Below are 24,776 nucleotides of genomic sequence, written 5' to 3' on the forward strand. Positions count from 1 at the left end.
GGGTCCGGACGCCCCCTCTCCGCCGGCTCTTGCCCCGCCTCAGGCCACGGGCCCACGCCCTCGGCGCCCCTGTTCCGCACCCGCGGGACCGGGTTGGGGCTCCCAGCTGCGCGGGGCTGGGGGCGGGGGGGGGGGGGGGGGGCGGGGTTTGGGGCGCTGAGCCTCGGCGTGGGCGGGCCCTGGCGCCGGTGGGCGGGCCTTGGCGCCGGTGGGCGGGCCCTGGCGCCGGTGGGCGGGCCCTGGCGCCGGTGGAACCTGCCGGCCCTGCCCGGGAGCTTGTGTCCCGCGCGCCCGGAGCCGGAGCCGGACGGAGCCAGGGACTCGAAGCCCTCGTCCATGGCCGGGTCTCCCCGCCGCGCCGCGGGCCGGCGACTGCAGCTGCCCCTGCTGTGCCTCCTCCTCCAGGGCGCCACCGCCATCCTCTTTGCGGCCTTTGTCCGCTACAACCCCGAAACCGACGCCGCCCTCTGGCACTCGGGCAACCGCAGTAGCTCGGACAATGAATTTTACTTTCGCTACCCAAGTGAGTGCGGGTGAGGGCGCGGGGAGCGAAGAGCCCAGGCTCCGCGGTGTCTTGGGTGTCCACGTTTACTCCTAGGAGAGCAACCCTCTGGCTTTGAGAGGAAGGTGCCCCAGATTTATAATAACACCCTGTCGCTGGTGTCCGCGGTGTCCCAGGTCTCATCTCGTCTATCAGGCAGACAGAGATGGGGAAATTGAGACTTGAAGTGGCTGGTTCAGGTTCGAGCTGTCAGGACTGAGGGAGCTGGGACTCAAGCCCAGATCTGAGCTTTAATTGCTTCCTTTGTCTCACCCCCCCCCCCCCCAGTTGGCCTCATTGGGCTTCGTAGGGCGACCGCCTTTCCTAGGGGCTCCACCCTGACCACGGCAAAGACAGTCCTCCTGGGCAGGGGAGGTAGGGAGGGCTGTGCAGGAGTGGTAGTGCAGGTATCAGCTGTGAAGGCAGCCGAGGCGGGTGGGGCTCAGGCATTGCTGCCCCAGTCACTCAAAACCGGCCCTTCCAGAGTCCGAGAGAGGATCACACAACCACCCACCACAGCCCAGAGCAGCTGCCCCCAGCTCTAAGCAGGAAGCATGGCAGGGTCATTGGCCCATTTCATAGGGGAGGAAGCTGAGGCTCAGAACGCTTGTGACTTGCTCACGATCGCCCATCGGGTGAGTGGCAGAGAAGGAATTGGACTCAGGCATCCCAAGCAACACAGCTCTCCTGTCTGCTGGTGAGGCCCAGGAAGGAGAGGGCCGAGCCCCTGCCGCCTGCTGGGGGACTTTAGGCTCTCCCTCTAAGGTTGGGGGCCTACCTTGCTACTCAGGCCCTGAGCAGCTGGGACCCAGGATACTACAGCTCCTCATTTCATCACCACGGCTTGGGTAGGGCTTATGTCAGCCTCAGTTTTTCCCATCTGGGCAATGGGGAGAAGGATGCTTCAGTTTGAAGGACGCACATTCCAACAAGACCTACAGTGTGAGAGTCTCCTATAAAATCCCAGGCTGTTATTACCCTGCTTTTCCTATACCGAGCTGGCAGCAGGCTGTCCCCAACCGACCGTCTCCCAGTCCCAACTCCAACACAGTGCTGAGGACACAGGGAGTGAGATGCAGGCTTGGGCCTGAGCAAGACGTGCTAGACCCCCAGCCCCCCAGCTGTCCTCGGCAGAGGGGCTCCAGCTCCTCCCTCTTGTGTTCCACCTCAGCCCTGTCTGCGCAAGGTGAGCCCCGGGAGCTGGGACAGCAGACCCCTGGGTCCTGCATTTGCCCAGAGAGCCAGGGAGTTGAGAGGGAATAGCCCAGAGGCTGAGGGAAGCAAGCTCTTGTCCACGGTGTGACCTGGCTGCCTGCCACGCCCTCCATTTGCTTCTTCCAAGGGCCCCACTCAAGCCTCCGCACCCTGCTCCTCTCCCCGCAACGCCCCCACCTGTCGCCCCTCTGCTGCAGTGGGGGGGGGCTCTCCTTGGGCATTCAGCTCTCCCTGGGCTGTGGTAAGGGGAGGGGAGTGGGGATCCTACCTGTCTGCTGCCCTAGGTTTCTATCCCCGTGGACTTGGGACCCTGGTGTGGGGGAAGGTTGGGGTGGAGGGAAGTGTGAGGTCTCTGGAGTCTGGGGCTTTGATGAGCCGGGTCTTCCCCTGCCCTTGTGTCCAGGGAAGGGGTCAGGGTCAGAGGGAGGCGTAGCCACTGCCCTTTGGTTCGGGAGATGAAAGGGAGAGCAGCTGGTGCCCGGGACACGGCTGCTCCAGGGGTCGGTCTGTCGTCGCTGCAGGCAGGGCCCTCAGAGCCCCTCAGATGTGGAGAGAGAGAGAGCCAGAGAGGCCACAGGGCTGCCCAAGAGCACACAGCAAGTTAGCCAGGCCGCAGCCAGGTCTCTTGGCTGCCCAGCTGTGGCCTTTCCCCACATTACGATTCTCCCGAGGCAAGTCATGGAAAGAAAGAAAGAGGAGAAAAGACAGGGTGACAGGGGACACAGAAGCAAACATGAGAAAGGGTTCTAAGAAAACAGTATGGACAGGTCCTGGGTCACATACCTCTGAGACCTTACTTTTGGTGAGAGGGATTTAGGATAGCTGGAATCAGGATCTTCTTGGAAGAAGCGGGGAAGGGGGACGTGACAGGGACCAGAGTGGTCGGTGACCTCTTCTGGGAGAATGTGGCCCACCTCCCTCATAAGGCGGGGGTGGGTAGAGTGTGGTGGGGGAGGGGGAGGGGGGAGGGGCCTCCTCAGCTCACCACTCTCTGCTCCTTGCGTTTTATAGCCCCACTTTACAGATGAGGAAACCGAGGCTCACAGAGGCGAAATGGCTTGTCAGCCGTCACACAATCCAGCCTTAACTGTCCCCTTGCCCCGTGTTATCTTGTTCGGGAGCTAGCTGGTGGGGTTGGGGAGGCAGTAGGCGTCGCTAGAGGGCTTTTGTCTTCTCTTCAACCGAGGCTGCATGGTCGGTGGTCACAGCCAATGGAGAGTCGGTGGAATGCTCCCCAGTGAAGGAGATTTCTTAATGTTTAGCCTCCATTTGAAAGGTCAAGGGACTGAGTTGTGATGCCAAACAAACCCGGGGTGGGAGACGTAAATGTTACCGCCAGTTATGACCAGCTCTGGAGCAGTTCTGCATGTCCGGGACAGGGAGCCCTGCCACCCAGCCCCCTTTGCCACCCTGCTGCCCTTGGACGAAAGGACAGACGCGGCATCCCCTTTACTGTTGGCACAAGGAGGAAAGAAGCCAGGCAGAGAGGTCTGGAAGAACTTAGGCTGCGGGCTGAGTTAGAAGTGCTCCTCCTCCTTTTCTGTTGGGTGTTAGGATCTGAGGGAAGGGAGATCTGGGTGATTTGGGAGTGCACAGGGCTGGAGAAATGGCACAGTGTCGGGACGTTGAGCAAAGCCAGTGGACCTTTAGACCCTTACCCCCCTTTGGCAGCTGGGGCCGGCAGCTGAGGTGCCGACCCGCAGTCCCAGTACCCACCCAAGCCTCTGCCAGAGGCTTGCAAACTCATTTCCTGTCAGCCAGTACCCAGCACAAAAAGGGCAAAAAACGTTTGGTCCTCTCAAAATTACTGATGGCATTCTAAAGTTCAATAATAAATTTTTGGCTTGCTAGGTGCTTCCTCAGATTAAAGAAAAAAGGCACCATGACCTTTTTCTTTATGATCTGCCCCTTTCTACAAGAGATTTGAGGTGTGTGTGTGCAACAAGAACATGAGTCTGAAAAAATAAAAGCAGGAGGGCGGGATAGAGACAATGGACACTGGGAGCGCCTCCCCAGTTGTTTCGGTTGCGATGCCAGGGTAGCTCTGAGCTTCCAGGCAGCCAAGAAGAAAAGGGAAACGCGGCCGGTTACATGTTCTCATCAGAGGCAAGGAAGGCTCACATGAGTGATTTTCCGATTCTTTGCCGTCTGCCCGCCAGGCTCCGTGAGGGCAGGCGTGTGGCTGCTGTGGTGCCGGCACCCTCCCCAGAGCCTGGTGCCTGAGCTCTTAGTAAACCTCAGATGGGTTCCCTGGGAGAAGTGACATATGCTAGCATTAAGCTCCAAGAGAAATTTCTCACGTGGAGCTGTAAAAGGGGAGTGAATTTAGGGTCAGAGTTGACCCTGTTTCTCAATAACTTATTTGCCCTGCCCGATTTCTAACAGCACTCACGATACTCTTTCTCCAGCATTTCTGAATTAAAGCCAAAGACAGAGCATGGACTTACTCTATACATAGACCCGAGGCTGAGAGAACAGGGCCAGATGCGCTGGCTGAATTGTCACACTAGGTTATGTTTCAACCCTTTTTTGCAAGATCGGGGGAGGCGTGTGGAACAAACTGATACTGAAGCAGGTATTTGTATGTGTCTCACTCTCAATATTACTGTGTATCGTTTGTATTAGCTTGGTCTTTTATGCATACACAATAGAAAGCAAACAGAAAGGCTCCAATCTCCCTGCCCAGAAACCTCACTGACACACAAAAGACTTCAACTAATGCATCTATAAAATTAACATATTCAAATTATAGAAAGAAACAAATGCAAAAGCAAAATCCCCCTTCCCAGAGCCGCCTTACCGCACAACTCCAGGGGGCGTGGTTTGCGGCTCAGCTGTGCCCCTGCAGCCCTGCGCCTCCCTTCGGCTCCTTTCCCGGAGGTAATCTCTGTTAACAATTAAAGCTATTTAAGACAAAATTAGGGGCGTCTGGGTGGCTCAGTGGGTTGAATGGCCAACTCTTGATTTAGGCTCAGGTCACGATCCCAGGATCATGGGATCGAGCCCCACATTGGGCTTTCTGCTGGGCGTGGAGCCTGCTTAAGATTCTGTCTCTCGGGGCTCCTGAGTGGCTCAGCCGGTTAAACTTCTGACTTCTGCTCAGGTCGTGATCTCCCGGTTCGTGGGTTCGAGCCCCGCATCCGGCTCTGTGCTGACAGCTCAGAGCCTGGATCCTGCTTCGGATTCTGTGTCTCCCTCTCTCTTTGCCCCTCCCCTGCTCATGCTCTGTGTCTCTGTCTCTGTCTCTCTCTCTCAAAAATAAATAAATGTTAAAAAAAAAAAAGATTCTCTCTCCTTCTACCCCTCTCCTAGTTCGTGTGCTCACTCTCTCTCCCTTTCTAAAAATAAAGAAAAAGTTTTGATAAAAAAATTAAGGCTATTTCATAAATTATTTTTAAAAACCTTAAAATTCTCGGGGCACCTGGGCGGCTCAATTGGTTAAGCGTCTGACTTCCGCTCAGCTCATGATCTCGCGGTTCGTGAGTTCGAGCCCCACATCAGACTCTGTGCCACAGCTTGGAGCCTGGAGTCTGCTTTGGATTCTCTCTCTCTCTCTCTCTCTCTCTCTCTCCCTCTCTCCCTGCCCTTCTCCTGCTCATGCACTGTTTCTTTCTCTCTCAAAAATAAACATAACAAAAAAAAAAAACCCAAACCCTTAAAATCCTCAAAACGGAGAGGTATAGATTCTGAAGTATGAGGGATGGAGGTTAGACATCAGGAAGGACTTCCCAGCAGAAAGGGAAACTTGAAAGGAGCCCGAAGAAGATGATTTTGAGCACGGAGGGGCAGGGACTGCAGCCGGAGGGAGCGCGGGCAGGACGTCCCGCCGGTCGGTTGTAGGAGACCCAAGGACAGGGCGGGAGACACGGGGACAGCGGGACCGGCGTGGGTCCCGCTGCCCCCAGCCGGCCAGCTCTGCCCGGGGGGGGGGGGGGGGGCCCAGGCTGGGAGGCCCCGCCACACCTGGGGAGTTTCCCAGGCCCGGCTCCAGCCTGGAGGCGGCGGCCCTGGCTGGCGAGAACCAGGGGCACCGGCCGGGCGGCTGCTTGGACGGCGGTGGCCGAGCGGCCCGGATGCCCCCGCAGGTTTCCAGGACGTGCACGTCATGGTGTGTGTGGGCTTCGGCTTCCTCATGGCCTTCCTGCAGCGGTACGGCTTCAGCAGCGTCGGCTTCACCTTCCTCCTGGCCGCCTTTGCCCTGCAGTGGTCCACACTCATCCAAGGCTTCTTTCACTCCTTGCACGGCGGCCACATCCATGTTGGTGTGCAGAGGTGGGCAGCAGCGGCCTCCCCGGCTCCCCCCCTCCCCGCCCCATCCCCTGCCCCCGGGGGAGCCAGCCCTCCAGCCCCGGGCCTGCCTCCGTCTGCTGCCTGAGCCACAGTAGACGCGTGTCCAGCGCCCTGCCCGTCCGCACTGCCACCCCCGGGGCAGGGCTCGGGATCTGGTTCTCGCACCCCTCGCGGGCCGTGCGGTCCACGGCACAGAACCTCCCCAGGCTGCGTCGAGACCCCTTCCCCCCCCCCCCCCGTCGCCGCCCCGGCCGTGGGGCTGCCCTCCCCACCCCTCTCACCCTTGCGTCCCACCCCCGGTCCCCAGCATGATCAACGCGGACTTCTGTGCCGCTGCTGTGCTCATCTCCTTCGGTGCCGTCCTGGGCAAGACGGGGCCGGCCCAGCTGCTGCTCATGGCCCTGCTGGAGGTGCTGCTATTTGGCGTCAACGAGTTCGTGCTCCTTAGTCTCCTGGGGGTGAGTCGGGTGGGGCAGGGGTGAGGGGTGGCGAGGGCCAGCAGGGTCAGGCCCCGAGCAGGGAGAGCACGGGTCAGTGGGGCCGGCCGCCCACCTCCGCGCCCCCTCCCCAGGTGAAGGACGCAGGAGGGTCCATGACCATCCACACCTTTGGGGCCTACTTCGGGCTGGTCCTGTCCCGGGTCCTCTACAGGCCCCAGCTGGAGAACAGCAAGCATCGTCAGGGCTCCGTCTACCATTCGGACCTCTTTGCCATGATTGGTGAGGCCTGCCGGGGCGGGGGGGGGGGGGCCGGGGAGGACCCCGGGCAAGATGTCAGGCCGCCCGCCTACGGTCCTTGGGGTCCCTGCTGGGAAGTCCCTGCCGAGAGCCCGGGATCTGGGCTCATCATTCCCAACAGTTTCTTTGACAGGTTCTTAGAACTCAGCCCTGGAGTACGCGCCTGCCCCAGACCCCTTCCCGGGGGCCTTTCTAAATCAAGTCTGACCGCACGGATCCCTGCTTAAAACTCTGGGGCTGCCCCCTTCCCCCCTCAGAAGCCAGGCTGTCCCCTGCAGGCTGTCCACCCGCCGCCTCCAAGACTCTGCCCTTCACATGCCTCCCAGGCGATTTCCCAGAGGCCCCTGCACGCCCAGGAGCAGGGGGAGAGGTAGCGGGTCACCCCCGGGCGCCGTGGGGTCTGACCTTCGAGCACCATCACCACCACCTGTTTCCTCCAAGCACCAACCTCTACCTTGGCCTCAGCTCCCCTCTCTGCCTTCGCAAATGAGGCAGGAAAGGAGATTGATACCTTCTTTTGCCGTGGGTCCATGCCTCTTCCCACGCCAAAAACAGAGGCTGGCTTTGTATTGTATTTGTGTTTGTTGCTCACCTCTGGGTTTGTTGTGAAATGACGTGGATGCTTTGGCTAGAAGTCCAGGGGCTTCCCCAAGAAGGCGTGCTTCCCCAGGAGCCTGACAAACCAGCTCTCCTCTGTCCCCTCCTTCCAGGCAGGGAGCCCTGCCTCTTCCTGGGTCCCCCTGCTCTGCCCTCTGAGGACACACGTGGGAGCGTGCTGGGTTCCACAGCAGACTGCGGGGTTGCAGGGAGAAGTCACAACGCACCCTGAGACTGCTCAGGACGAGGGGCAGTCCCTCAAGCCTCCTTGCCTTGGTGTCCCGAGCCTACAGGGTCCCCAGCCTTCCCCTCACCTTGTCCCTCTGCCCCTCCCCACCCTCCAGGACTGGCCGGGAGCCCATCAGGTGCCCGGCAGGCTGAGGCCTCACCTGCACCTTGCAGGGCCCAGGTCTCCAGGAGGCGGTTGAGGTTTTAAAGCATATTGTTTCCCTGATACGAATACTGAGCTCCTTCCGAGCCACCACGCACGGCCCGCGCTCTGGAGGTGCTCTGGCCCCCACTTGGCGAGCGAGGACACCCAGGCTACCCGGGGGCTACTTGCTTCCTCTCACTCTGCCGGCCTGCCCGTCATTTAGGGACCATCTTCCTGTGGACCTTCTGGCCCAGCTTCAACTCTGCGCCCACCACGCTGGGGGATGGGCAGCACCGAACAACCCTGAACACGTACTACTCCCTGACCGCGAGCACCCTCAGCACCTTTGCCTTGTCAGCCCTCGTCGGGGAGCACGGCCGGCTGGACATGGTGCGGGAGAGGGCGCTGGGGGGGGCGGGGGCAGAGGGACGGGCGGGGGGAGGACCCTGCGAGGCCCGGTCTGCAGGGGAACAGGACAGGGCGCAGGCACGGGGCAAGAGCAAGAGACAACCACACAACAGCAGGAGAGTTTGCGGTCAGACGGCAGAGGGACTTCCAGAAGCCCTGGATGCCACTGCGGTGGACGGGGTGGGGTTGGATGGGGGCGTCGACCTGGACCGGCCCCCGATGCCCCGCTCCCCTGTGCTTCCCCAGGTTCACATCCAGAACGCAGCGCTGGCCGGAGGGGTCGTAGTGGGGACGTCAGGTGAAATGATGCTGACGCCCTTTGGGGCCCTGGCAGCCGGCTTCCTGGCTGGGACGGTCTCCACGCTGGGGTACAAGTTCTTCATGGTATAGACGCCTCTCGGGCCCCGGGCAGAACAGGGGGTCCCCCAGCACCTGTTCCCCCCGTGTCTCCAGCAGCTTGGAGGGGGGGGGCGCACAGGACTCATTATTGGTGTCCTGTCCTCTAGCCTGTCCTTGAGGCGAAATTCAAACTCCAAGACACGTGTGGCGTCCACAACCTCCACGGGATGCCTGGGGTCCTGGGAGCCCTCCTGGGGGTCCTTGTGGCCGGGCTGGCCACCCACGAAGCTTATGGAGATGGGTGAGTCCTCACCCAGGTCATTACCCCCCTGGGGTGACCTCCCTCACTCTCTTCCTCCTCCTGTGGACCAGCACAAAAAGCTGTGTCTATTTTCATGCATTCGTTCGTGAATAACGACAGGAGGATGTAATGACCCTTAGGCTCAATTCTTGCACCGTCAGGGGTCAGAGGAGAGAACAAGCAAAAGCGATCCTAAACTGAGTCTGGAAAAGTGTGTGGGTGTCCCAGGCTCCCGCGGGCCCTTTTGGCCGCTGCGTGACGCACTGAGGAACCCTGTGTCCCCCCCCCCGCCCCCCGACCTCCTCTCCCTGCAGCCTGGGCAGTGTGTTTCCGCTCGTAGCCGAGGGCCAGCGCTCCGCCACGGCTCAGGCCATGTACCAACTCTTCGGGCTGCTTGTCACACTGACGTTTGCCTCTGTGGGCGGGGGCCTTGGAGGTGAGTGACCTTGGCTGGGGGTGGGGGGTGTGGTTGCAGAATTCAAGGGTAACCTTCCCCAGAAGTGGGTACTCGCTCCCTCCTGGGGCTAAGAGAAGATGGGGAGTGGGCTAGGGGCAGAGTGGGGTCCCTCTCCCGTTTTCTGGCTTCCCTGTACTGCTGACTCTTCCCACCAGGGGGCAGCCCGACCTCAGGCTGAGGCCCCGAAGGGGGAAGCTGAGCAGTCTTTCCGGGGCAGGGGCAGGGGCAGGGAGGGGCCGGAACACCAAACCTCCACGGAGACCGACTGCCCGCCGATGCGCATCAGACAGTCCTCCCTGATGTCTGGCTTTACTCCTTCTGATTCAGTGTCATCTTGAGATTTTCATTCTCGAACTGGTTCGATTCCGTCCCCTCGTTCATTTCCTTATTTGCTCAATAAACTCGTGCAGCACCCCTCCCGGACAGGGGGCCCCAGGAAGCTCAGGAGCCGTGTTCGGGACAGGATCACGATCCGGTCCATTGCCAACTGTCCGAACGAGTGAGGTGCCCAGGACTTCTCTGAGGCTCGCTGCCTTCACTGTACCGTGAGGGTCACGCCCAGCAGGGCTGCTGTGGTGACGAGCACCCGTGGGGGCCTGGCTACAGTAGGGGCTCCCCAAATACAGCTGCAGTTCCTCTGGGACAGGCGTGTCAGGCCGCTCAGTGCCCTCGGTGCCCTCGGGCCTGGGGTGGCCACCTCCCCCACAGGAGCGCCAGGAGCCCCACCCACCCTCCCCTCCCACCACCAGGGCTCCTGCTGAGGCTGCCCTTCCTGGACCCCCCTCCAGGCTCCCAGTGCTACGAGGACCGGATTTACTGGGAGGTGAGCGTGTCCCCAGCCCCTTGGACCGATGGCCGTCTCATCCGCCAAAGCTCCCACCCTGCTGCAGCTCCTATGATCCCACCTGCCTCTTTCCTTCTTGGCTGGCTCTGCTCTGCTGGGGGACACCCTCCCCCCAGCTCCAGTCTCCAGCCCCCTGGAGCTTCCCCTTCACCTGCTCCCCCCCCCCCCCCACCTTCCAGGTGCCTGGGGAACGCGAGGACAAAGCCCAGGGATCTCTGAGGGCAGAGGAGACAGACACCCGGGCCTAACTTGCTTCCAGCCCGTGAGAGGACACTCTCTTCTTAGAAGATGGTGACCGCAGGGAAGGTCTTTTCTGGGTCCATCCCTCCTGCTGCAGGAACGAAGACGGCACTGAGGACAGGGCCGTGGAAGGTGGGGGTATGGGGGAGGCTGCTGCGCCCGGCGGGGGGAGACCCCTCAGCACCCCCAGCCCCACCCCGTGGCCCGTGAGCGAGGTGCCCAACTCACTCCCAGCCCACCGCCCAAGGCCACACGGTCACAGAGAGGTGTGCGCCAGCCTGGCTGGCCCGGTGATAAACACCACTGGCACCAAGGATTCAGACGCCTTGTTTTTGTGCGCTGGGAATGTGGGGAGCTCGTCTCTCGCTCTCTCGCTCTCACGCACCATGTTGGAAACTCGGGTGGGGAGGACCTCAGTGCCAGCAAGCTCCTGTCCCCTGGGCCCACGGAGCCCCCTCTAGCATGCCAGCTTCTACGAGGTGGGTGCCCAGCCTGGGCTTGCCTGCCACCAGGGACAGCTCCGTTCTCTCCTGCTGAATGGCCGCCACTCCCATCCTGACTTGGGCGGTCTCTGAACGAAGGAGAACAGGGAGTTCTTTGCCACCGAGTCTTCAGAAGCTGGAAGCAGCCAGCACCCAGGAACCCCTTCTTCCCCCACTCCCACCCCCCCCCCCCACCCAGAGTCTCAGGAGAGGGGCTGCAGAGAACAGGGAAAGCAGGCCGCGCCTCTGCCGCCTGAGGTCTTCTGGCCACCAGAGGGCGCTCCAGACCCAGCACAGGCCTCTGTGGCCTCCCAGCCTCCACCCTGCACCCTCCACCCTCCACGGATCCGGCGTCCTTCCTGCAGCCTGACGGCCTTCCTGCCTTCCTGCCTTCCTGTCTGCTTCTGCTCTGTTCCTCACCATTCTGGGAGACACTGCTTCCCAGTTCTTAGTCCCCACTGTATGTCAGGCTGGTTCTGGGGCTTTCCGATCTCACGCATCAGAGACACCACCCCTGCAGCAGACCGGAGGGCCTCTCCCCTCCTGGAAGAGCTGGGACCCCGTGGCCCTGTCCTGCCCTCCCTCCAGGCTTCTGGTGGGAGCTGGGCCTGTCTGTCCACGGACCTCTCCCTCAAGACCAAGCCCGTTGGGACCTAGGGAGCCAGCCACTGGGGAGAGATTCCTGGGGCCTGACCCTGGAACAGGCTTCATCCTCACTGTGGTTGGAGGCCCTGAGTTTGGCTGGGGAAGGAGGCCAATCACGGAGCTGAGGGGAAGGGGAGGAACGAAGAGGGCCACTGAGGCACAGGCGCTCCCTGGGACCCATCCCTGCCCCCAGGGCCCCACTATGCCCCAGCCCATCGGCTTCCTCCTCCTGCTGCGGCGCCCCCCCCCCCCACCATTGCTGGCTGGGACGGGAGTGCTGTGGGGAGACCCTATGCCCAGCAGAGGATGACCGCCCAGATTGCAACAGGGCCCCCTGTCCTGTCAGCCCCTGTGGGGAGGGAGGGGGCTTGGGAGAGCTGAGGCCACCTCCCCCTCCCCCTCTGGGGCCTCAGCTCCCAGCCCCTGTGCTGAACTAGAGTCCCCAGCAGTCCTTACAGGGATCTGAAAGGCTTCCAGGAAAGGGAGACTGACTCCGCGGTGGGAGGAGACCCTCCCTGCCCTGGCCCGGTCTGGGGAGTCATTTATGCCGGCTCCTCTCCTCTGCTTCCTGTTCCTCCTTGACTGACCACGGCCAGATCTCCTCCCGGCACGAGCGCATGAACAGCTCCAGCCCAGGCTGGCCACTGCTCCCACCTCAGCGGAGAAGGGACATGCTTCCAAGGGAGGAGACGTGGGACGCCCACCCCAGGCCCCTGAGAAAGGAGGGCAGGGCGTGGGCTGCCCCGCAACACACAACACACGGCCTTACAGGTCCTGCAACTCGTTCCAAGCTCCATCATCCCTACAAAGTCCCCTGTGGCCTGGAGACGGTGCTGAGCTCTGCTACAGGACCCAACACCCGGGCTCAGGGGACTCTGTCCGGGGCCGAGATTTCCTGAACCCGCTGCCTGGTTTGTCACACGTTCCCTCCTCTCCCTTCCCCACCGGTGCCTGGGGCAAAGCAAGCTGGTGAACCAACATGGAGCCCCTCCCCCATCTTCCCTACAGCCGGCTCAGCACCATTGGTCCTCTGCACGGTGGCCCATCCATTCAGGCTGGGTCAACAGGGTGACAATGAGCAGGTCAAGGAGATGGCAGGGACAGGGGCCAAGGGGGCACCTTCCTTACCCCTTGAGGACAATGAGGTCCCTGCCCCTCAGGGACAGCCCCTCTGATCACCATCATTATCACTCTCAATGCAGGACAATCAGACACTTGTCCACTCATGAACTCTGTCCGGCCCCAGTGCCTGAGCTCTGGGGACAATGATGGACGAGGACACTGGGGCCTCGCTCTCCTCCAGGGCCCCACTGATGGGAGAGACGGGCCGCACTGGGGTCAGCGTGGAAGACAGCAGAGCCGGGGCATTGAGGGACGGGCTTTGGGAAGTGGCCACTGTTCTGGCTTCGGGTAACTGTGTGTCTGTGACAAAGGGGTCTGCAAGATCCCCCTCTGCCCCATGCTTCTGTGTCTGTGGGGCTGGAACCCTTTGGCCACAGCGGCTCCTCTGACCTCTGGAGGACCTGGCCTGAACCACGCAGCCTGGGAAAGGCCTGAGCTGCGCCATTGGGATTCACATCACGGCGCGAGGCACCGGCTCAGGGAGGAATTAGACACGGCCTGGGTGTCCAAAGTGGGGCCCGGTGGCCGTACCGGGGCAGACGGGCTCGGCGGGCGCCCCGCCTCACCCCGATATTTCTCTCCCACCGTCAGGACCCCTACCCGCCGCCTCCCGGCTCTGCGCCCCGGCCCCTTTGTCTGGCCCTGCCGCCCGCGCCCTGCGCGTCCCGGCCCCGTGCGCCACCACCGCCGGTGGGAACAATGCGGGCCAATGTCTCCGGCAGGCGGGCGAGCCGGCTATGCAAATGCCACCGGCCTGTGAGAATTCCCCTCCGCCGCCGCCGGCTTCCACCGCCTGAAAGGGGCCGGCAGTCACTGCATAGGGATGAGCTGGCGTCCCCAGCGCCCTGGGACAGAGCGCCATTGTCTCCACGGCACTGTCTGATCACCAGCCTTGGCCAAAACGGTCCCGTCCATACCTACCCCTTGCCCCAAAGAGGCTTGACTTTGGGGTCAGACCGCGGTGGGCACCTAGCTGACCTCCCCCTCTCACTAGCTCCGCGGTCTGCAGGAGTCCGTCCCTGTCTCTGAACCCGTCTCTTGGGGGTTAAACCTGGCTGCGGTCGCTGTCCCTCCGACCCTCGCTACGTGTTAGCCAAACCCCAGTCCCCATCTGCGTCCATTTCCTCGCACTGCATTGACCCGGTGGACTCTTACAGGTGTTCCTGGAGCCCGTTCCCGTCCAGAGCCGTGGGGGAAGTGCTCATGGTGTCCCCAAAGCAGCTTACTGGACAGAGACTCCCCAAGGGATCCTCTCTGACCAGGGAGCCCCAGGCCCAGTGCAGGCCTCCCTTCCTGCCTCCTTCTGCTGTCGCCACAGTTAGGGGCCCCGCCTCTGCCTGGGAGAAGGGCTCACCAAGGCAGGACTAAAATAGCTTCTCCAGGGGTGTAGGCATAGGGGTCCCACATAAAGTCCCCTCCCACAAGTGAAAGACCCTCCACCCCGGCCCAGGGGCCTGTGTCCGGCTAACATATGGAACTGGTCAAACCCTGGACTGAAATGCTCAGTGAGGATGGCTGGCTGGCTTTGACGGTAGAGCATGTGACTCCTGATCACAGGGTCCTGCGTTCGAGCCCCATGATGGGTACAGAGTTCACTTGAAAAAAAAAAAAAATAGACAGTGGGCACGGGAGCTCTGTTAGGAGCAGAGTCCATCCTGGCGAGGAGCCTGGAGCCCTGCTCTTGGGCACGTGCAGTACCTGGGCTTGAGCCTGGCAAGGTGCAGGGCCTCCTGAGTTCGTCTTCCCCAAACCTCTACGGAGATTCCTGACCAGGGGCCGATGCCGCTCAGGTGAGAAGCTGTATAGAGATGGCGTTTGGGCCCTTGAAACAGTGGCGCTTCGCTTCCGGGACTCATCATGTTCTCAGGGCACAATCTATCGGGCAACACCCAAAAGAACTGTCCCAGGAAGCCCAGATCCCCGGCCCAGTAAGGAGGAGGAGGGAGAGGAGGCTGATGGAACCGCTGGTATTCCTGGAGGCGGGGGTCCTACCGCCACGTCATAGGCCTGTTCCTCTGGGGGGGGGGGGCGGCCCCCCATCTCAGACGGAGCTCTTCCCTTCCAGCCCCCTGGCTCCCCTGGGGATGCAGGGGCAGTAACCCCGTTGTGAGGGGGGAGGGAGGGAGCCTGGCCTCTGGGGCTAGCACGTGGAACACGGGTGGATAAGAGGAAAGTCAGGCTCAGGGGACCAGGGCTGGGAGCCGAGGTGCCTGCCCCCAGACCCCCACCTCTGGACATGGGCCCTGCTGCAACTCCTCAGCCAGCCGCTCTTCGGTCCAGGCCTCCGGCCCCACCCAGAACCCCTCCAGAACATTCTGACCTGGGCTGCCCAGCCCCAGGGAAACTCCTCTGGCCCCACATCCTCAACACAAGTCCACACGTGGCCAGAGCGTCCACCCCCCGAACCCCGGGTACACCCTCCCTCCGCGTGGGCGTCTGCAGGAGGCACCCTTGGGGCGGGCGGTCCCCGGAAGAGGCGTGACCGGAGCTCCTCGCGCCCCAAGCGGCCCTCTCTCTTTGGCTTGGGCCTCCAGGGCTCTCGGGGCCGCTCGCTGGGCTTTGGGGCCCCAAGCGGGCCCAGCTTGGCTCGGGGGCTGAGAGAGGAAGTGGCCTTGTTGTGCTAGGACATCGTCTAGATTCTTAAACTCGCCTTTCCCACCCTGCTCCTCTTGGCAGGAGAGGGCTCAGCTGGAGAGGCGGCCCCCCAGTGTCCCTGCTCGCATCAACCATCTCCGCCTCCCCAGAGCGAGGAATGTGGCTCCAGGACACTGTGGGGCTTGTTCCCAATCGCCTTCTAGCTCATTTCACTCAGGCTTTTATAGACTCGCCTTCATCCCAGGGGCTGTTGTCTGGTTCTGGCCCTGGAGGCGCAGACAGAGGTCTCCCCTCCCCCCACCCCCATTCCTCACGCTTCATTTTGTCCCAACACCATCTGAGGAGGCTGCGCCACGGGGGGCTATGGACCCCTGGTGTGGGAGGTGGTGGGGGGCAGGGTCCCCCTTCCTCCCCGTCCCTCTCGCCTCTCAGGCAGGCTCCGCGGTAGCTGGACCAACGGGACGCGGTGGCCGCCTGCCATCCATCCTGCACCCGCCCTTCTGTCCACGCCCCGCGAGCCTAGATTATTGGTGGAATTAGCACCGGGCTTCTTGTTGGCAGTTGCTAATTAAGACCATTAATAAACGCGATTATTGATGTTGCGGCAGGCTACAGCCGCCAGCGTCTACCCCCCGCACCCCTGGCAAGGCGCTGGTTGCGGGAGGCTTCTGGCCGCCTCTGTCTTGGGCCGCTCGGCTTCGCGGTCGCCCTGCCTGGCCCCAGGCCCTTCCAGGCAAGTGTCAGTGGGCACAGAGGCTGGGGGTGGGGGGGGGCGGGTAGCTTCCTGAGAAGTGGAGGGAGCCCCAGAACTGGAACCAGGGAAGCCGCTGTGTGTATCGGGGGAGGGAGCTGTGGGAGCCACGTGAGGCCTGTATCTTTCTTCTCTGGAACATTCTGGGGGGGGCGGGAATGGCTTGGGTTGGAGGCAGAAAGACTCTAGCGAGCTTGGGTGTCCACCTGACGCGTGCCTCCTCGCCCCAGCAGCCCTTAGGCCTCAGCGTCCCCGTTTGCCTTAAGCCAGGTGGTGTGGGATTTGAATTCCTCCTCCTGTGGCCGGGGGGACACAGGGACCCTTTCAGGGAGACAGTGACGCACGGTGAAAGCGGATGATGTGTTCGAGTAGAACACCTACCTCGCAATGACCGAATGCCCATAAATAAATACAGCCACCTTTCCAGGGGATTGTCCCTGACCCCTCCAGACTGCACGGGGTCTGCCTCCTCTGCAGACCCCCTGCCCCCCTTTACATCTCAGTCCCCCTCACAGCGTGCTGTAAGGAGCCATCTGCTGGCCCCAACTGGATCCTGGGCCGCCCAAGGAAAGCGCTGCGTGGTGCTTACAGCCCGATCTTCCTGCCTCACTGTCTCCCCCTGGGCCTCCAGCCTCAGGCCACCAGAGCAGGACGGACCCAGTGGGGGGCAGGGGGGCCTGCTGAACCCTCAGCCAGCACTCGGGGCAGGTGGAAGGTGGCCCACAGGCAGGGCTGGGCGCTCCTCCATGGGGGGTGGTGCCGAGAGGCAGACCAGCAAACATGACCTCAGCACCCCCTCCCCTACCACTCAGGCCCCGAGAAGGGGCCCAAGGCGGCCCAGGAGAGCTTGGGGAGGACCCTTCCCCAGACACCTGCCTCCCCCATTCTTCCCCACCGGGGGACTTCAATGTCTTGACTTTTTCCTATAGCTTTTGAAGGAAGGATCCACCAAGACTTCAGTCTGCCCCAACTCAGAAGAAAAGAGGAAAAAGAAAGTCCTGAAAACAAAACCCCTACAACAACCTTAAAGTAGGAGAGATTGGCTGCAAGGCTTTTAATCCCTTAATCCCTCTCAGATGGGCCTTGAGACGCTAATGATTTTCCTAATTATTCCCTCCCATTTTCCCATCACTCTGTAAGGGCTTTCGAGAGCAGTGAAATTCCGAGTGGGGGGGGTGTGATGAATGGCAGGCCCACCTCCCCCAAATCGAGCCCAGAGTCCAGGCGGCTGGAGAGGTGGGGGAAGGGCCAGGATCGCTCCAGCTGGGGACTCGGGCTCCCCCTGCCACTGACGCCCATGTGTGCGTGCGAGGCAGCCTGGGACAATGGGGCGGTCGAGTAGGGCTGCCCGAGAGGGCCAGGTGTGGGGCTGGGGTCCCCTCTGAGTGAATGGCCCATTATCCTGCCTAACTGATGGGAGTTGAGGGTCTCTTTATGTCCCCTAGGAAAGGCCCCTCTGGGTGATAATCACCCTGGGAGGGAGGTGGAGGTGGTGATAAGGGTCTTTAAAGGGGACGAAGCCTCTTCAGAGAACAGTGGCCATTCAGGCCTTCTGGCCCTCCTTGTCTCCAGCAGCCTGGAATCCTGTGGCCCATCCATGGGGGGTGGGGCTGAAAGGCAGACCAGCACACATGGCCAAGCTTGGGCTCAGCCCCCTCCCCTTCACTCACGGAGGCCTGCTGAACTGAGTTCCCTTCAGGGGTAACCTCCTGCAGGAGACTTCCCAGCCCCCACCTGGTCTTGGGTACCCTGGGGCCTTGTCTCACCTCCAAGTCACTGAGTCTCTCTGGGGCCAGACCCTGGCTCTGCCGTGTCGCTGTACTTTTATGAAACACACACAGGGATACTCATTCCCCTCCTACAAACTCCCTGTGGGATAAAGGATCAGCCTCATTTCACAGGCGGCAAGCCTGAGGTTCAGAGCAGTTAGGAGACTCGTGAAATGTCACACGGCCGGTTACAAAGATGAGACTGGAGGCCACCCGTCCACATACCGTAGCAGTCTGTCTGCCTGGGAGCCCGCCTCCCAAGTGACCAAGTGCTGCCTTGCCCGTCTGTCCCTCTGTCCCCGCTCAGACCGCACCCTCTGCCAAAGGAGAGGTGTGGGATTTGCTGAAAACAACTCTGGGCCTACCAAGGGAGGCAGGTGGCGGGGAGGGAGTAGGGGAGGCTGTGGCCAGGAGCCTCCAGGAGCCATGGAGGCCGGGGCTCGCTCTACTGTCCTGACCGGTGTTGTGTCTATTTACAATTTTTCACAAGAAGCCGTTGAACAAAATCTGGCTGTCCCTAAGCACCTTATGTGATACTGCAACTCACTTTTTTTTTTTAAATTTTTTTAACATTTATTTATTTTTGAGAGACAGAGTGTGAGCGGGGGTGGGGGGGATGGGGGGAGCAGAGAGAGAGGGAGACACAGACTGCGAAGCGGGCTCCAGGCTCCGAGCTGTCGGCACAGAGCCCGACGCGGGGCTCGAACTCATGAACCGTGAAGATCGTGACCTGAGCCGAAGTCAGACGCTCCACCGACTGAGCCACCCAGGCGCCCCTGCAACTCACCTTCTGACCCCTGCCCTTCCTGTCCCCTTTTCCTGTTCTATTTCTCTCCGGATCACTCGTGACCAGCTGACATCAGGTGCATTTCACTTATTCGTTTGGGTTCTTGTCGGTCTCCCAGGCTAGCCTCGAGAGGTCAGGGGTGCTGGGGTGCACACCCCGCTCAGCCAAGGCCCCGATGGTGAGCTGACCTGGGTCAGAGAAGGGGCGGCCTGTCGGCAGGGTCTCTGGCCTGCGGGGTTCTTCGGCACCTGGAGCTGCAGCCAGAGGGTCCTTCCCGACGCCCCCCAGCCCTGGGCGGAGCCCCCAAGGGTCCCATTAGGCATTCACTTCCCACTTTGTTGGGCCTTTTGTCCGGGGGCCTGGGAGTGTGAGGGGCCATTACCACAGGCCTCATTACCCCCAGCCAGAGCAGTAATGAGGAGCCCTTGCCGCAGGCTCGGGCCGTTTGCGGGGCCCTCCCATTTAATAACTGTAAGAACAGCTACCATTTATGAGCCCCCGCTTCACGCCCGTGGGGTGCCAAGCACCCCACAGACGTCATCGCAGCTGATCCCCCCGCAGCTCCGGCAAATCGTTACCGTTTGTAGCCCCATGTCCCAGGTGAGATGCGAAGACCCCACCGCCAGACCTCCTTTATACAGCGCGGCCGTGCAGGGGGAGGACGGGCAGGGAGGCACCCGTGGCCCGATGCACAGAGAGGGCAAGTGGGCACACAGCAGGTTGGCAGACCCACGCGGGCCGGGCAGCAAGAGTCCCTTGGGCACATGCCCTCAGTAGGGGAGCGACCAGGCCACCACTGGCCCCTCACAGGGGCGGCAGCGGGCCCGCGCGCGGAGATGCTGCTTCTGCTCCGGGCCGGTCTCAAAAGGCCTGGGCAGAGCGTGGGGCACAAGGGCCAGACCCAGATGGCCTGGGTGGGGAAGCAAGGGCGGGCCAAAGGAAGGAAGAGGGGGACAGGAGGAACTGAAATCCCAGTCTTTCTTCCCAAATGAGGAGTCTTGAGGTTTGCTCTTGCCCTGGCCTTTGGGGTAAAAGACGCCAAAACGTTTTTCCCCAGCCTTGAAAAACGATGCAACAGTCGGGGTGCCTGGTGGCTCAGTTGGCTAAGGGTCTGGCTCCTGAGTGTGGCTCGGATCATGATCTCGAGGTTCCGTGAGTTCGAGCCCCGCGTCGGGCTCCACACTGATGGCGAGGCGTGTGCTTGGGATCCTGTCTCTCCTCCTCTCTGCCCCTCCCCTCTTGTGCTCTCTCTCTGTCTCAAAATAAATAAACCTTTTTTTTTTAATTTTTTTTTAATGTTTATTTATTTATTTATTTTTTTTTTTTTTTAATTTTTTTTTTCAACGTTTATTTATTTTTGGGACAGAGAGAGACAGAGCATGAACGGGGGAGGGGCAGAGAGAGAGGGAGACACAGAATCGGAAACAGGCTCCAGGCTCTGAGCCATCAGCCCAGAGCCCGACGCGGGGCTCGAACTCACAGACCGCGAGATCGTGACCTGGCTGAAGTCGGACGCTTAACCGACTGCGCCACCCAGGCGCCCCTAATGTTTATTTATTTTTGAGACAGAGAGAGACAGAGCATGAATGGGGGAGGGGCAGAGAGAGAGGGAGACACAGGATCTGAAGCAGGCTCCAGGCTCTGAGCTGTCAGCACAGAGCCCGACGCGGGGCTTGAACTCACGGACCGCGAGATCATGACCTGAGCCGAAGTCAGACGCTCAACCGACTGAGCCGCCCAGGCGCCCCATAAATAAACCTTTTAAAAAGCTGCAATCATTACTATTTTAAATTAAATGTAATTGTTTCTGAATAAGTAATCTCTTCACCACACTCGGGAGCCACGGCGCACAGTAGGCAGTCCCCCTCGTGCCTCAGGGTCCACCCCCAGGTCCCTTCCAGAGACAGTTCACATCCCGGTTGCTTGGGGATCCCCCCAGAGCTGCTCTCCATCAGGGCCTTTAGTGTCTAAACCTGAAGGGCCGCCGGCCTGCAGGCCACTCATGTAATTCCTAAATGTGTGCTAGGCACCCCCTCGCCAGAGATAACCCTCCAGAGCGGGGAGCCCCCGGATGGCGGGGAGCGGAAGACTTCTCCGAGGGGCAGGACAGGAGCGGAAGGGGTGGCCCTCGCAGAAGCGGGAACAGGCTGTGCAAAGGCTTAGCTGTGTGAGGCCCGCTGCCCGTCCAGGTGTCCAGCGTGGTTTTCGTAGGAGAGAGGCTGGGCCCTCGCGGAACCGGGCGTGCTTGCACCCTCAGCCTGGGGCCTTTCCGAGTCTAGGGAGGGTTTGTCCATCTGTCCCTTCCTGGCAAGGGTGGGTGTGAAGGGAGCCGCCCCTGGTCAGCGGGACCCCCGCAGAGGCGCAGACAGGCTCTGCTGTGGTCGCGGGGCTTACCTACGTTATAGAGTATTTAGCACAGTGCTTGACAAGAGTCCGCCCTAACCATCCCCCGTGTTCACGGCGCCTCTGGTCGGGAGCTCAGCACCCTCTTTGCTCATTTCTGGCCCGAACACCCTTGTCCAGCCCGGGAAGCCCCGTCAGGCTGCTTCCTCTTGAGTCCTCAGGGAGGGCCGCAGGGGAGCCTGTGGGCGTGACCCCCCGCGAGCCGAGGTGTGTTCGAGGTGAGGCCCCACCCCCCAGGCCCCGCCCCCTCCCCGAAAAGCCCACCCCCACTCATTAGAGCCCAGGCACAGCAATTGGGCAATTAGATCGCTAGCACAGCCCCAACCCACCTGCTCGTCTGCAAACGCCTTTTAATTGTAATCCCTTAATCTCCCTCAGATGGCTAGCGGGGCGGCTCTAGGGGCGTTTGCCCCAGCAGCCCTTCCCTCCCCCTCGTCCCCCAATTAAGGGGTCCCGTAGGCAGAGAGAGCGCCTTTCCCAGGCCTCGGAGAGCAACACCACGCCCTACCTCCCTCTCTGTGACAAGTGGCCCCAGATGGCCCTAGGCCCACCTGAAGTTCCCATGGATGCGGCTGCGCCCCCTTGGGCTGCGTGCCTCCTGCTTCAGCCTCCTCTTGGTGTCTCTGTGCTCAGGGAAGATCCCCCCCACCCCCGCCTTTTCACAATGACGTCCACTTTCCTGTCAACCCACCCATGTCACCCTGTCCAGGCAGGTGGACCCTGACAGGACGCCTCCCTGCGGCAGCCCTCGAGTGACCTCCAGCTGCCCTCCAGCCTCCTGCCCGCTTGGGCTCTGGCACCCTCGGCCGCAGAGGGGCGGCCTCTCTCCCTGAGCTTCGAGCAGGGCAGAGACAGGAGGAGGGACAAGATGACCCAGCATGTGGCCCTGTCTGAAGCTGAGCCTGGACAGAAACTCTTTCCTGGGAAAGTTCTGTCACTAATTGACTTGCAAATGCCTTGTTTGTCCCCAGATTCATAATTAGTGCGAAGGATTTCTAGGGCCCGTCCTGAAGGGGCTGTTTGGGGCAGCCTGCCTGCCGCTCTGCTCTCCCCTCTCCGAGGTCGGCTGGGCTGGGGGTGGGCAGAGCTGGGCACCGGTGCCCAGCTGCCGCCCGGCGTTCCCACGGCTCTGGTGCCAGCGTGTGAAAGGGGAGACGCGGGAGGCACTGGGGCCGGGGCACCCGCCATCCTTCAGCCGGGCCCGGGGCCAAAGCCCTGAGGCTCCAGGAAACGGCAGGGCTGGGGAGCGGGCCGTGGCAGCGGGCGGGGGGCGGCTGGCACCCCCAGGAAGGAGAGCCCAGCCGGTGCCGGGGGGCTGGCATCGGCGGAACCTCCGGCGAGATGAAGGGCCGACAAGGGGCCTCTCTTCCCTGCCGCTTCCCCACAAAGGCCTTGGCTACCCCATTGGGTGGGGGTGGAGGGGCCGGGGGCCGCCGGAGGAAGAGGAGAGGCCGTTCTCAAAGACACCCCCACTCTGGGCCTCTGCACCCCCAGGAAGGGGCCCTGGGTCCAGGCCCAGCTCCGGCCTGGATCTGCTCAGTGAGGACGGCAACCCTCCCCATCTCTCTGGCCTCAGTTTCCCCCAGTGGGTTATCCCTGGCATCTTTCCTCAACCTGCTGTCCCCTTCCTGGTATCTGCCCTCAGCTACCCCCTCCAGCCCCCCACAGGCCCTCCCTGGGCCCGAGACCCAGCCAGCGCCCCTGGGCTGGGCCGGGCACAGCCCCCTAACCCTGAGCCCTGTCCCCTTCCCCCGGGGCAGAGGGAACCGTCCGAGTGCCTGCCTGCCCCCCCCCCGGAAGGAGTAGGAGGGTTCCAGGCTGTGGCTGCCCGCCACGGAGCTGGTCGGGCCAGGGCCCTGCCATTGCAAACTGTGTCCTAGACGCGTCCGTCAGCCTGTCGGGGCCTCTCTGTCTGTGAAAGGCTCACAGGAGCATCGCCAGGACCCCAGGAGACCCAGCGGACCTGGCTGGAGTGGAAGATCAGCCCAGGGTCCTTCCTTCCTGTCCTGCTCGCAGCCGTCTGCCGGGTTCTGTCATGGCTGGCCCCATCATCTCGGCCCGGCTCTCCCAGCCGTCCCTCTTGCATTCTCAGTTCTATCACCAGTTCCTTCCCCAGAACAGCCCATTTGCCTTGGGTCAGTCCTTCCCGAAGTCTAACCTACCACAGGTTGTCTCTCCCCAGCCTGGCCTCTTCCCAGGCTGCCCTGCAGCTGGGGCCCGGAGGGCCGGGGGGTGGGCTGGGCTCTATGGTAACCCTGAGAAGAGAATGCCCTTTCTCCTCATCTGCATACAGACGGTCTCATCTGCATACAGACAGGCCTCATCTGCATAGCTCGTGGGACTCTGAGAGCACATTCCGAAGTGTCCCGCCTGGACCCTCCCACCCCAGTGCTGGCATCCCTGTCGAAGGAGAGCCCCCACCCGCTCTGCCCCTGTCTGGGTCTGGGTCTTTCTGTTTCCAAAAGGCAGCCTACCCGGTCTGTCCCAGCGCCTTGCCTTCACCGGGAACCTCCTTTGCGAGCCGGGAGGCCACTGGCTGCCTCTCCCCGCACAGGGTCCCCAATACCCAGAGGAGAAGGAGGCTGTGAAGACTGGTGCTCAGGCCGGAACTGGGCACATCATGCTGACCCCAGGCCAGACTCTGTCCCTGTTCACCCCTCCTCCCCAGAGACTGACCCGGTGCGGGGTGGGGGGCTGCAGGGGGTCCTTGCAAGGCTGGACAGCATGGAGGGTCTCAAAGGGAGGGTTGGGAGCCTCAGAAGCACTAGCCAGGCCTGGGGGGCCCAAGCTCAGTCTCTTAAATAAGCCACATTTGTGATACAAATGGAAATGCCTCTTCCTGGCTGCATCCTGGGCCTGAGTCAGCCCTCGGAGACCCTGTCCTGGCAGGAGACCCTGGGGCTCTTTGGTGCCCAGGTGCAGGGAGCCTGGCATTCTTCCGACGGGCCCCCACCATGCTGAGGACCCTGGACGCAGCCCTTCTCCTCCCCGACGTCAGTTTCCTCTGTAAAATGGAGAGCTGGACTAGAGCAGTGGCTTTAATGTGTCCCTTCTTCCGAGAAACAGGGTACAGGTGCCTAGCCAGCATTCTGCATGCAATTTCAGCAGATGCCAGCCTCCTCTGAGGTTCACCTTGACCTCAGGCTAGGAGTCCTGGCCTAGGGGGCTAAAAATGCTGTGGTCAGTGTTTAAATGAAAGCGGTGGGGGAGGTTGTAGACATCTGTGCTTAGATGCATGTGGACTGTCTCCGGGAGGGCCCGGGGACCAGTGGTTGCTTCTCAGGACAGGAGGTGGGTGGCCGGGGACGGGGGTGGGAAGGAGACATACTTTCCCTTTTGTGCTGTTGAAAGTGTGCCATGCACACGATCTTAAGCCTTTTTATTTAGAAAAATTCCAGGTTTGGGGGCGCCTGCCTGGCTCAGCCGGTTAAGCATTCAACTCTTGATTCTGGCTCAGATCACGATCTTACGGTTTGTGAATTCGGGCCCCACGTAGGACTCCGCTCACAGCACGGAGCCCGCTTGGGATTCTCTCTCTGTCCCTCCCTCCCAAAAAAATAAATAAATAAGCTTTTTTTAAAAAAAAATCCAGGTTTCAAACTACAATTTGGGGAACTGCTGGGAGCATCTGCCCAGCACTCTGAGCTGGGACTGACCAGAGCCTTGATGGCATTACCAGGAGCCCTGGGACAGCTGAGAGAGGTGGAAGGAGCTGAGGAGGTCTTCACTCCCCCCCCCCCCCCGCCCACAGCGGGGAGTTCTGTCTTAGTGAGGCTCCCCTCCCCCTTCTGCTGCAACAGGGGCTCCCCCAGCAAGGGTCTCTCCGAGGGAGCCCTCCCCTCCCAACCCTGCCCAGGTACATCACCACCACCCGGACTGG

The 24,776-nt window shown here is 61.5% G+C and overlaps 1 protein-coding gene across 1 annotated transcript; it reads left to right on the forward strand.

The window, feature by feature from the left end:
• Positions 1-246: 246 nt before the first annotated feature.
• Positions 247-10,658, forward strand: RHBG (Rh family B glycoprotein). The gene is made up of 10 exons (XM_045454478.1): positions 247-523; positions 5,842-6,028; positions 6,354-6,504; positions 6,618-6,765; positions 7,977-8,143; positions 8,408-8,545; positions 8,668-8,801; positions 9,116-9,237; positions 10,008-10,081; positions 10,282-10,658. Exons 1-10 carry the CDS (start codon positions 337-339, stop codon positions 10,348-10,350), a joined length of 1,377 nt encoding a protein of 458 aa, XP_045310434.1. The 5' UTR covers positions 247-336; the 3' UTR covers positions 10,351-10,658.
• The last annotated feature ends 14,118 nt before the right edge of the window (positions 10,659-24,776 follow it).

The sequence above is a fragment of the Leopardus geoffroyi genome, chromosome C3 (assembly GCF_018350155.1).
Source record: "Leopardus geoffroyi isolate Oge1 chromosome C3, O.geoffroyi_Oge1_pat1.0, whole genome shotgun sequence".
Taxonomy (NCBI): Eukaryota; Metazoa; Chordata; class Mammalia; order Carnivora; family Felidae; genus Leopardus; species Leopardus geoffroyi.